Genomic DNA, 12,997 nt, shown 5'->3' with positions numbered 1-12,997 from the left:
AACATTGTGCATAGGGTAAAGTTACCCTCTTTATTAAAATGCAGCATTTTTATCGCATGAGTTATCGAGCCAAATGTGCTCAAGAAACACAAAACACATTTGTCTCTGCCTCCTTGAAAAAAATAAGATCAGGCTGATCATCTTTAGAGTGTTGAAGCATGAGGGATTTAAGGGCAGCCCTATGGGTAATGCACCAAAGGTCAGTCTCAAATGCAAGCAGACTGTGCTGTTGAATTGGGCAATGGGGTGGGAGCGTGCTCTGTTTACAGCAGCAGTTTAACTCCTGATCTTGGCTGCAAAGGCTGTGTTAAACAAGGTAATATTTCTATCGTGCTTTTACAGCAAGTATTGACTTTGCTGCATGAGACCGCATATCTGTGTTGGATTTTTGTCTGTGTCTGTGTGTGTTTATGTGTGTGTGTGGGTATATATCTTTCCATAAGTTACACAGCTTTTCTTCATGGCTAGCTCTTCTGTTTCTTTTGACTAGTGAATCCCCTGGGTCCTTACTGAGTTCTCTGTTCTCCCCATCATAGCTCTTCTCCGGTTGGGGGAAAGTGAATGGGATAGTCTGTTGCTGTTCCCCACCCGCAACCCCCACAACCCCCATTGCTTCCCACAACCTTCCTCTGTCACCCATTGCTTCTACACACTGCCTCCTCCCTCTGTTCCTTTCGCCCTCCTCCTTTTTTTTTTTTTTACACCCAAAAACACCGATCTAAAGCTTATCGCCTACCTGTTTGGTTTTTTTTTAATCACCAAAAAGGCAAAGTGATCCTCACAATTTCACGCTACACAAATCAACTCCACACATTTCCAATACACACCACATAATTTGACGCCAAGCTACATAATTCAACTCAACAGAATTACACAACACTGTACATCCAATCCTCTCCACAGAATTCCACATCATGCCACAAAATTCAGCACCACACCACATAATTAAACTCCTACCATATACATACCACTCCACAAAATACTGTTCCACATAATTACACTCCATAACACAATCCCACTCCACATAATTCCAGTACACTCAATACAACTTAATTACTATTCACATAATTCGACTCCACACCATGCCATTTAATTACACTACACAAATACACTCCACATCACACAATTCCACGCCACACAATTTATTTGAACGTTTTATATAGCGCGAACAAGATCTTTGCAGATATCCGAGCGCTTTACAAAGCCGGGAATACCAACAAGAGAGTGAAATTAAACATAATAAGTGGGAAGGGTATGTACGTGAGGGAGCAAAGTAATACAGGTACATCAATAATATAAATATTACAGATAAATGTGTGCATAGATAGTCAGTAACGTCAATAATACAGGTGAAATACATAGTCGTAGAGTTCGAACAGAATAAAACAGATTGGTGTAGAGTCTTTACAGATCCACCCTAATAGGTCAAGTATATTTGGCCATAAGAATGGCTTTTACTTATTTCTTAAAAAGTGTGATGGAGGAGATGAGCCTGGTTTCAGGAGGGAGTGAGTTCCAGATCCTGGGTGCCATTCCTGAGAGAGAGCGTTTATAAGTTTTTTCCTTCCGGAATCTTCGAGGTTTTAGCAGAAGATTGTTTGTGCCTCTAGTGTTTCTAGAGCCGCCAGAGATTGACAGCTTCTGAGTGAGGTATCGGGTAGAGCTCAGGTGTAGAGCCTTGTGTGTCATGCAGGCGATTTTCAGATGTATTCTGGCTTCAAAAGGCAGCCAGTCCAGTGATTTCAAGTCAGGGGAGATATGCGAGTATTTTTTTGATCCAGTGATGAGTCTCGCTGCAGCGTTTAGAGAAGCTCTTAGGGGTGCAGTAGTGGTTAACGGGAGACCGCAGAGGGCGGTGCTGCCATATTCAATTCGCGGGATTACTAGTGCTTGTACTGCAGTTTGGAAGTCTTTGGCTGGTAGGAAGGGTTTAAGTTTCCTCAGGGTATTGATTTGGAAGTTCGCTCCCTTAGTAGCCTTGCTGATATGATGCTGCATGTTGAGATTGGAGTCGAGAGTTATGCCTAGGGATTTCGCTGAATCCACTATGGTGGGTTGGACATTGAGTGCAGTTAACTATTTAAGCCAGGTTTGAGTGGTAGAGATCTTCGCGGGAGGTGAGATTAGCAGGAATTCTGTTTTCAGAGCATTGAGTTTGAGATGATTATCAGCAAGCCAGGATTGGGTGCTTCTGATAGTTGAGTTCAGGAGTAAGATGTCATTGGGGGATTGTAATTTGAGATATAGTTGGGTGTCATCTGCGTACATGTGAAAAAGTACATTGGATGCTTGTAGCAAGGTGGTGAGAGGTTCCATAACTAGGTTGAACAAAGTTGGTGATAGGGAGGATCCTTGGGGGACGCCTAACGAAACAGGTATTGGAGAGGACATCAGGTTGTTACTCTTGAATTTCTGCGACCTGTTGTGTAAAAAGGAGGTGAACCACTTGAGAACAGTCCCAGAAAGACCCATTCTTGTGTTCAAAAGATCGAGTAACTTCTCATGTTTAACAGTGTCGAATGCTGAAGAGAGATCAAGAAGGATGAGGAGGCAGGTATCACCTTGATCTAGCATTTGCAGGGCGTCGTCAATTATGTGAGTCATAGCAGTTTCAGTGCTGTGTCCTGCTCGGAAGCCTGATTGAGGGTTGAGGAGATCAAACAGATCAATGTGTTTAGTCAGTTGTACTTGTGCGCATTTTTCCAATAATTTGGCGAGAGTGGGAATATTGGTAATGGGTCGGTAGTTGTTTAGGTCGGATGGGTCTGCAGTAGGTTTCTTTAGCAAAGGTGTGACTTGTCCAACTTTGAGGGAGTCAGGGATGGTTCCTTCTTGGAGCGAGCTGTTGATAATTTTAGTCCAGAGTGGAAGGAGCATTGGGGTGAAATCTTTGACAGCGTTAGCAGGGAGGGGATCCGTGAGGTGATTGGAAGGTTTCAAGGTGCTGAGCAGTTTGCCTATTTCTTCTTCGGAGTAGGTTTCAAAGGTTGACCATGTTGCATTGTTTTTAGGTTCGGTGGGTGTTATGCAGTTGAGTGTGGTGTGGAGTCTTGCGTCAGTGCGGAGATCATTCTTTATGTTGTCAGTTTTTTGGGTAAAGAAAGCGGCGAAGTCTTCACAGGTGGGTGCTTCGTGCAAGGTACTGAGAGTTTGGGGTTGTTCCTTGGATTGTGTTCTGATTAACTCAAACAGTTTTCTTGGGCGGTTTTTTGCTTGGTCGAGCTGGAGGCTGAAGAAGTTTGCTTTTGAGCGCTTTATTTTCCTGAAGTAGGCGTTTCTCTTTTTCTTCAGAGTTTTCAGGTACAGTGCAGAGGGAGCTGCCCTCCAGGTGCGCTCTGCCATTCGCATGGCTCGTCTATCTTCATTGAGACTCTTTTTAGCTGCATGGGAGCAGCCTCATTAATTATTGAGGTCATGGTGTTGAGATAGTGGTCAGTCAGGGATTGGACATCTGTTGCGCCCGTAGGCGGGAGTAGGAGGTCGCGGCTGTTCGGGGGTATGGAGAATGGGTTGAGTTTTTTCAGGTCTCTTTTTCCAGACTTTAGGTCTGGAGGGTTGAACCGAGTTGAGTTTGACTTTTTCATTGATGTGGAATGTGACAATATGATGGTCTGACCAGTCACAGGGTTGGATAGACTCAAGTTGAGTAGCGTCCTCTTTGGCGATGATAAGGTCGAGGATAGAACCTTTCTCGTGGGTCGGGCTGTTGCATAATTGTGTGAGGTCCAGGGCGCTGAGGAAGCTTTTAAGACTATTTACCACCGCATCATTGGGATCGTTCCAATGGAGGTTGAAGTCACCAAGGTATATTTGGGTGAGCTGTCGTCCGGCGTTGGTTGAAATCATGTCCATGATTTGTTGGGCGAAGATGAGGTTGTCTCTGGGTGGGTGGTAAATGCCATGAAGAGAACATATCGGTTTGCCATCACTGATGATATCGAGGCAGATGTATTCGTAGGAAGTTGGAGAGGGTAGGGAAGGCGCGGAGACTTTCAGAACAGAGGCTGTTCCTGTATATCCATGCGATTCCGCCCCCTATCTTGCCAGACCTGTCAAGCCTAATGATGAGGTAGTTGGGGGGAACCAGAATGTCCATTATAGGTGTAGAAGATTCGGTTAGCCAGGTTTCAGTCAGGATGATTAGGTCAAGGTCCAATGTTAGGATGAGATCAGCGATGGCGGAGGAGTGTCTAGAAGCCGATCTGCAGTTTAGGAGAGTGCATTTGAGACGTGGTGTGTCAGGGGAGGAAGAGGGTACTAGAGAGAGGGGGACTTTTCTAAGGTTATTCGGGACGGAGATTCTGTTGTTTAGAGTGGAGGGTCTGCGGGGATTTGAGTGTATCGTGGGAATTGGGAGGTGCGAGGCGGTTGTGTGGTTTAGGGGAGCTGGGTCGTAGGAGCGGAGGAGGGAGAGAGTGTCGAGATCCGAAAGAGGGTTGCATGTGCGACGTGGGCGGTTGTTGCGATTGTGGGCAGGGATCGCGGTCCAGTGAGGGCGGCGGGTGCGATTGTGGGCATGGATCGCGGTCCTGTGTGAGGGACGTAGCTTAGGAGCCTTGTCAGGACGGGAGGAGAGCAAGTTGAGAGGGGGGGTGGTGGTAAGTGAGGTGAGTCTAGTGGGTGTGGTGAGTAGCTCTTTGATGGTGTGCATGTCTTCTTTGATGGTGTGAATTTCTTCTTTGAGTTGTAGGAGGGAGGACATAATGTTTTCCAGCGTGGGATAAGTGTTAGTGCTGGTGCTGGGGGTGGAAGTCAAGGGTGAGTGGCTGACCTGGGGCTTATCGTGCGAGTGGGGGGGAGGGTTGGTGTTCATGCAGGGCTCCGTGATGTCGTCGTACGGGTTGGTGTTAGGGAGGAGAGAGGGTAAGGGGGCGATGGGAGTGGATGAAGTACGGAGGAAGTTGGTGGCGTAGAGGAGGGAATTCGTGGCAGGCGGAGAGAGCGGGGTGGAAGTGGAGTGTATGATGGTGGTGATGGGGGAGCCTGACGGGTAGTGAGGGCTGAGAGTGGGGAGGGAGATGGGGTTGGAGATGGTCCTGTCGTGGGGAGGGGGAGTTAAGATAGTAGATGTGATGTGCTCTGCATGGTTAGTTAGCGTGTGGGAGTGGGGGCTGAGAGAAGGGGGGGGGACAGAGGGTGGGATTTGTCGCTATGTGTGTCGTTCTGGTGCTGAACTAGGTTAGAGGGGTTGTGGGTGGGGTCTGTGATGTCAGGGGGGAGAAGAGGAGTGGGAGTGTTATGAGTGGGGGTCCCAGGGATGGAGGTGTGGGGGCGGCTGGTGTATGAGGGGGAGATGTTTGTGTCTGTGATTGAGGAGTGTGGGGTGGTTACAGCAGGTGGGCGAGTGACTGGTGTGATGGGGGAAGTGGTGAGGTGCATGTCGATCTGGTGCTGAGCTGGGTTAGAAGGGCTGTGAAGTCCGGGGTGATATTACTGGAGGGGATGTGAGTGGAAGTCCGAAGGTTGGAGAGGTTCTCTTTGAAAGTGGGGAACAGGTTGTCTAGTAGTTCCAGGTTCCTGTCTGTGGATTGAATTAGGACAATCCCGTTATTGTAGATAGTAATGGTGGTTCTGCCTAGGAAGAGTTGGGATGGTGTGATGGAGAGAGTTAAGCCATGAGCGGATTTCCTGGTGGTGGAGACAGTGAGTAAGGTGAGGAACGTTTTTCTCCATTGAGCTCTGCGAGTGGTGTGGAAGATGATATCGATGTTCAGGGATCCATTGACCGGAGAGAAGTAGGTGTCGACAAAGGGGGTTTCAGGGTGGGACCTCAGGAAGTTGTGTTTAAAGCGTTTAGCAGCTTTTTTGGTGAGTGTGGATGGGTAGTTGATTTTATGTGTGCTTGCCGATGGGCTCCATGTTGGGATGGCGGTATAGGTCGGTGTGGCGGTAAAGGTGGGTATGGGAGGTTGGACGATAGTGATACACATGTGCAAAGAACAAAGCAGACAGTAAGTTACATGGTACACAAGTGGCATTAGTGAGTAACAAAAATAGCCAACATATAGAGGTAGCAATCTGTGCAAAGCACAATGCAGACAGTAAGTTACGTGGTACACAAGTGACACTAGTGTGTAACAAAATAACCAAAATATAGAGGTAGCAATCTGTGCAAACCAAAAATAAACAGTGAGAATTGGTGCAGCTTACACAATGTACACAAATGAACAAAGATATATGAGGTAGCAGACGGTACAGCTTACACAATGTACAGAAATATACCAAAATATAAGTGTTATCAAACGGTGCATATCCATAAAAGTGTAGCATAAAAGTGAAATAGGTGCAGCTTACAGAGATGCCCTGTACCCAAATAAAAGAATAATATTGATGATATACTGAAACAAAATACCGGTGTCACCAAAAAGCTGCACGAAGCAATATTGATACTAGTGATCCGCCAGAAAAATTTGAGGTAGCGCTCGGTACATTACCAGTGACGAAAAGTGAGATGTGTGCAGGTTACAAAAAAAAAAATGTACCAAATACAAGTAGAGGTATAATACTGCAATAAAGGCAGACACTTAATCACACGAATGTTTAAATACACAAAGTAAATGTAAGTAAAAATTTACAAAATACAAATAGAGGTATAGTACTGCAAAAATAGGCAGGCACTTAATCACACGAGGGTTTGAATACAGAGCTATGTAAAGTGCGCTATCTAAAAAGGCCAGGTCTTAGGGAATGGCCAGATAGTGGAAATGACTAGTCCATGATGGCCGCCAAAGAGAGAGAGGAACCAGTCTAAAATGGCCGCCCAATAGGGAAGATGGAGACGGTAGTCCTCTGTCTGTTGTGGTGCTTTGAGAACAGGGAAGTACAGTTTCAGTTTCTATTTGAGCAGGCCCAGATCCTGGCTTGCTGGGAGGGAGTCTTATCTCTGCAATGGAGGTCTTGTGTGGGGGAGTTAGGTTGAGGAGCCTCGTGAGCAACAGAGGTATAGGAGGGGATTTATTACTACAGCTTTATGACCCCGGCCATTTTGAACAAAGGAGGCTTTTCAAATAAGGTTTTTCAAATATGTGAACAGGCGAGTGGGGTAAATAAATACCTTCGCCACCACACAATTCAGCGAAGACATCGCCGACTTCATCAGCCCGCACGCCCTCCCCTCCGCTGACTTCATCCTCCTGGGGGACATCAACTTCCACCTGGAGAACAACAACGACCGCAACACCACCACCCTGCTTGACAACCTCGCCATCCTCGGACTCAAGCAGCTGGTGACCACCCCCACCCACCTCGCCGGACACACACTCGACGCTGTCTTCTCTTCCAGCAAGGACATCGTCTTCAGCCACGCCACCGGACTCCACTGGACGGACCACAGCTGCGTCCACTTCACCTTCAGAAGATCCACGATCCACCACCACCAGCAACCGGTTGCTCGAAGAAACTGGAACAAGATCACAGCAGACCAGCTCGCCACTTCCTTGAGCCAACACCCTCCCGCCAGCTCAGCGAACCCCAGCCAGGCCGCCGACAACCTCACGAAGTGGATCAGCAACTGCGCAGACGACCTCGCCCCACTGAGGACCCCGCCTAGCAGACCCGGCAGCAAGAAGGCCCCATGGTTCACCGACTAACTCAAGAGCTCCAAGAAGAACTGCCGAGCCCTCGAGAAAGCCTGGAGAAAGGAGCCAACACCGGACAACATGACCACCCTCAAGCTCGCCACCCGGAAGCACCATCAACTGATCCACGCCACCAAGAAATCAGCATTCAAGGACCGGCTGGACAACAACGCACACAACTGCAAGGAACTCTTCAACATCGTGAAAGAGCTCTCCAACCCCAACGCCGGAATCAACGACATCACCCCGTCGCAAGACCTCTGCAACTCCCTCGCCTCCTACTTCCACAACAAGATCGCTGACATACACAACAGCTTCAGCCCACAAACCACGCTCCCCACGACCGCACCAACGCCCCCCACCACCACCCTCAGTGCCTGGACCCAGATCAACACAGAAGACACCATCTGCACGATGAACTCTATCCACTCCGGATCTCCGACAGACCCCTGCCCTCACCACGTCTTCAACAAGGCCGACGCTGTCATCGCACCCCACCTGCGGGACATCATCAACACCTCCTTCGACACCGCCACCTTCCCTGAGAGCTGGAAGCACGCCGAAATCAGCGCTCTACTAAAGAAACCAACAGCGGACCCCACCGAACTCAAGAATTACTGCCCCATCTCGCTCCTCCCGTTTCCAGCCAAAGTCATCGAGAAGACCGTCAACAAGCAGCTGGCCGCCTTCCTCGAGACGAATGGATCCCTCGACCCCTCACAGTCTGGCTTCCGAGCCAACCACAGCACCGAGACCGCCCTCATCGCTGCCACCGATGACATCCGAGCCCTGCTGGACAACGGCGAAACAGCAGCCCTCATCCTCCTAGACCTCTACGCGGCGTTCGACACTGTTTGCCACCGCACCCTAGTGCAGCGCCTCAGCAACATTGGAATCCAGGAAAAGGCTCTGGAGTGGATCATCTCCTTCCTCGCTGGAAGGACACAGAGAGTACGCCTGCCACCGTTCAGATCTGCAGCCACGGAAGTCATCTGCGGCGTTCCTCAGGGCTCCTCGCTCAGCCCCACCCTCTTCAACGTCTACATGAGCCCCCTTGCGGCCATCGCACGCCAACACAACCTCAACATCATCTCCTACGCCGACGACACCCAGCTGATCCTCTCCCTGACCAACGACCCCGCCGCCGCCAGAACCAACCTCCACGAAGGGATGAAAGACGTAGCCGAGTGGATGACGACCAGCCGCCTGAAACTGAACGCAGACAAGACGGAAGTCCTCATCCTAGGCTCCTTGCCCTCCGCCTGGGACCACTCCTGGTGGCCCCCCGCCCTGGGCACCGCACCCAAACCGACAGACCACGCACGCAACCTGGGCTTCATCCTGGACTCCTCCCTCTCCATGACCAGACAAGTCAACGCCGTCTCCGCGTCCTGTTTCAACATCCTGCGCATGCTACGGAAGATCTTCCGGTGGATCCCCACCGAGACCAGGAAGACGGTCACCCAGGCCCTCGTCACCAGCCGACTGGACTACGGCAACGCCCTCTACGCCGGAACCACCGCCAAGCTCCAGAAGAGACTCCAGCGGATCCAGAACGCCTCAGCCAGACTCATCCTCGACATCCCCCGACGCAGCCACATCTCCGGACATCTGAGAGACCTGCACTGGCTCCCCGTCAACAAGAGAATCACCTTCCGTCTCCTCACCCACGCACACAAAGCCCTACACGACCATGGCCCGAGCTACCTCAACAACCGCCTCAACTTCTACGCTCCCAAACGCCACCTCCGATCGACCAATCACGCCCTCGCCGCCGTCCCCCGCATCCGAAGAGCGACAACAGGAGGAAGGTCCTTCTCCTACCTGGCCTCCAAGACCTGGAACACCCTCCCTCCCGACCTTCGCCTGACCCAAGACCACCTCTCCTTCAGGAAGAAGCTCAAGACCTGGCTGTTCGAGCAGTAGCGCCCCCCCCCCCCCCCCCCCCCCAAGCGCCTTGAGACCCTCCGGGTGAGTAGTGCGCTCTATAAATGCCTTGATTGATTGATTGATTCCTTGTGAGCTCTGCTCAGCAAGTGCGCCGGTGTTGATAGCAAGGTTATTCAACGATGGTCTAGTCAGTGTACACAGCTGCCATGTGCATCGACCTCTGGCAGGTTGCTGGACAATGTTCGTGTATGGTCAGAGCATCAGGGCTGCACTCCCCATCTCCTCGATGAATGCTGCAGTGTGCCTCCCGATGACTATCTCCCCATCCTGCAATTCCCCTGTGCATCTCCATCCGCCCCAGAGCTCACCCAGGCATCCCCCCCCCCCTGAGCGGCGTCACCTCCAGCTCCCGGCGCCGCAAGGGCAAGCTCCCGTCGACCGCCGTCCACACTGATCCCGCCTGCCTCAGGGCTCCTCACCGGCAGCTCCCCGGGCGGCGGCGCCACTCCTCAGATCGCCCCCAGCACTCGGCACGGACGGGACAAGCTCCTGTAGTCCGTCAACGCCCCTCCGACTCCCGCCCGCCTCAGGGCACCGATCCAACAGCGCGCCAATGCCCCGAACCAGAAGCACCTCTACAGAGCCGCCATCAGGCGCTCCACCGACTTCCCGGTTTTGGCTCCCGATCTCCGCTCCGATGTCTCCAGGCGCTGGTCGCGTAGACCGGGGGTTGGCGCTCCAGCGGAGGGATCCAGTCCTCCGTGGCCCCAGTAGTGCCCGCCGCCTCCACCGTCGGCCACCTCCCGCAGCACCTCCGTTCTACAGGCTCCAGGCGACCCAAGGGTGCACGGCCGTGTCGGGGGAGTGTCGTGGCGGTGTCGAGGCCCCCGCCTGCAACGTTACTTCAACGGGCTGCACGGCAGCGTCCACAGCACTGGCAGGCAGTACCGACAGGCTCCAGCCCGCCACTGGGGGAGACCGGAGAGGAGCCGATGCCTTGCGGGCGGTGCCAGACGTGACCGCCCGTGACCGGTGGTCAACAGGCAGGCAGTGTCGGGGGCCCCAACGAACAGCGCCTCTCTGATGCCCACAGCCTCCTGCTCACTAGCCGCTACCAGCCTCCTCAGCGACCGCAGTGTTCCTCCAATGTTCCGGTGAGGGTTGCAGGGTCCCAGTCGCCAGTGCTCCAGGTACGCAAATTTCATCGACGTTCCAGTTACTTTTGAGTGAGACCAGTTACTCTTTTTCTTCGCCAAAGATGGGTGCTGTCAGGGATAATTCCCAACAGGGGATCCCCAGCACTGGGAGCTCCTACCAGGCGGCCATCTTGCCCTTTATATTTCCACAATAATATTTCCTTATATTTCCTTATATATTCCACATATTTCCTTTATAATTCCACAACTTACCATTAAAGTCCAACCCACAGAATTCCACTGTACACCAAAAACATACACTCCATAACATATGGGTAAGACATTGTCATTTATAACGCAAATTAAGCAAATGCGAGACCAATTGCATTTCCAATCGTTGTTCCTTTGTGCTGCAGGAATAAAGGGTTATTTTCCTTCCAGTCCCTAATCCATACTAATATTTTCCCACTGGTTATTTCTATATATGGTTACCACTCACTCGCCACTGACCCTGCACTCATGCAGCCGATGCTGTAAATGGTTACTGTGTATAGTAGGAAGACTACAAAAGGGATTTATGTACATAGAATGTTTTCATCAAGAGACTAATGGTGCCTTTCCTCAACTGTCATCTAATGTCTTAACCTGTTTCGGGAGCCACTTTTGAGTACAGCCAAGCCTCGCTTTCTTAATCCAGTTTGTACTTCACTGACACAGCTCCGCTCCTACAGCGATTGATCTGGTGAGACTTCCAGCTATTGCTTTCGAGCTTCGATTCTTCATTTACCAGAATGATGACCGGGTCTTGGTTGTTGGACATCCCTGGCTACCCTCCTCTTTTCTTGAGAGCGGGGCACTGTGCTTTTGCTCATAAACTCTGGGATTTCAAACAGGAATGTTGCTTCAGGGGCACACAGTATATGTATATGCCACCAATCCTAAACTGTTCCTTCTGTTGACTAGCACTGATTGTCTCTATACACCTGCCTAATGGGAGTTTTTCAGTCACACCCTTGTCCCCTTTGACCCTTCCAGGTTACTTAATTCGATTAGGAGAATTCCCCGTACCATAAGCCCATAAGATCATTCCAGACTTGCTTTTGTTTTCTGCAAACTGTATGAAATGGCTGTGCGTCAATGTTTGTTTTGTTTTTTAAATGTATTATTTTTATATTTATTTCATAGTTGGAAGGATGATCAATCCACACATTCTACAACTCGAAACAATGTAGTCCACGCTGGCAGGAACACCAAGGTAATTTGTGTATCTAATCTAATTTGTATTTTCATCATTCAATCTTTATTTCGGCCGTTGGCCATCAAAGATATACAATAAAACATATATAAATCACTATAAAATCAACATGCATAATCAATCAATACACACTTGTACAATATAAAACCTTGAAATTACGTGGTAATAAAATTACATTTAAAACTGTAGACATTAACATTGGGAGGGAGCCTGCGTCTTCAGAATACGGGTGCGAGTGTGCCAGACATTGGTAAGGAATTTTGCCATTACAAACACAGTTAGGCTTGAAGCATCGGTTTTTAAAATTCTGTACATTGGGAGGTACTCCCTACAACCCAGGTTTCAAATCAATGGTAGGAGCCAATATTTCCTCGCTGCCTTATACACTGGGCAAAACAGGACCACGTGTAGATCGCTTTCCTCCACGCCTGCGCAGCCCGGGCACTGCTTTGTGGAAGGCGGTGCTGACCAGGAGCTGGTAAAAGATCGTAGTGGCAATGTTCCATATCTCCATTGGAGAAACAGCTTCCTGGCCAACACGGGGGAAATAGCGTCTAAAACCCTCTCCAACCTATACGAATCCTTGGTTTGCACAAATGCAGAGGTTAATGACCCTTCACCCTGGCTGTTTAGGGCCATGGCTAGTTTTTGTTCATGGTAAGCGATGGCCAGAGCTCTCTTTGGGATGTTTAATGAGGCATTAGCGGGGTTGGACCAGAGGTCAGGAAACCCCAGGATCATACAGGATTTCTGGATATATTTTATCCAGGGGATCAATAGCGCTTTTGGGTGAGTTAATAGCTCCATCAATTCCGACCTATAGGCAAGAAGTTCTTCACTACTCCATAGCCTTCGCCAGAAGGATATGGGTCTCAAACCTAGTTCATCAGCTATTGGTCGCAGACCCAGATCTAGCCTCAGGGGGAGGAGTGGGGTGCTGGGCGGAAGTGCAACTATCTGCCTGATGAAATTATTCTCAGTTAAAGACAAACTGCGGCAAGATGTATGTCCCCACAGTTCCGCACCATACATGGTAGCACCCCTGGCCTGTGCCTTATAGATTTGGATGAGCGGCCCCAGCGGACGGTATGTGGAGCCGTTCATCATCCGCGTGATACCCCCTGTGGTCTGTACCAATT

At 50.2% G+C, this 12,997-nt stretch overlaps 1 protein-coding gene across 2 annotated transcripts in view; it reads left to right on the top strand.

The window, feature by feature from the left end:
• Positions 1 to 12,997, top strand: part of TRAFD1 (TRAF-type zinc finger domain containing 1) — a 239,071-nt gene that overhangs the window by 215,584 nt on the left and 10,490 nt on the right. For both annotated transcript variants that reach the window (XM_078667427.1, XM_078667426.1), the window contains exon 11: positions 11,789 to 11,858. In XM_078667427.1, the coding sequence (XP_078523553.1) occupies positions 11,789 to 11,858 (70 nt within the window). The remainder of the gene's footprint in view (positions 1 to 11,788; positions 11,859 to 12,997) is intronic.

This window comes from Lissotriton helveticus, chromosome 11 (genome assembly GCF_964261635.1).
Source record: "Lissotriton helveticus chromosome 11, aLisHel1.1, whole genome shotgun sequence".
Taxonomy (NCBI): domain Eukaryota; kingdom Metazoa; phylum Chordata; class Amphibia; order Caudata; family Salamandridae; genus Lissotriton; species Lissotriton helveticus.
The sequence above is the reverse complement of the archived record's forward strand: the minus strand, read 5'-3'. Positions and strand labels throughout refer to the sequence as shown.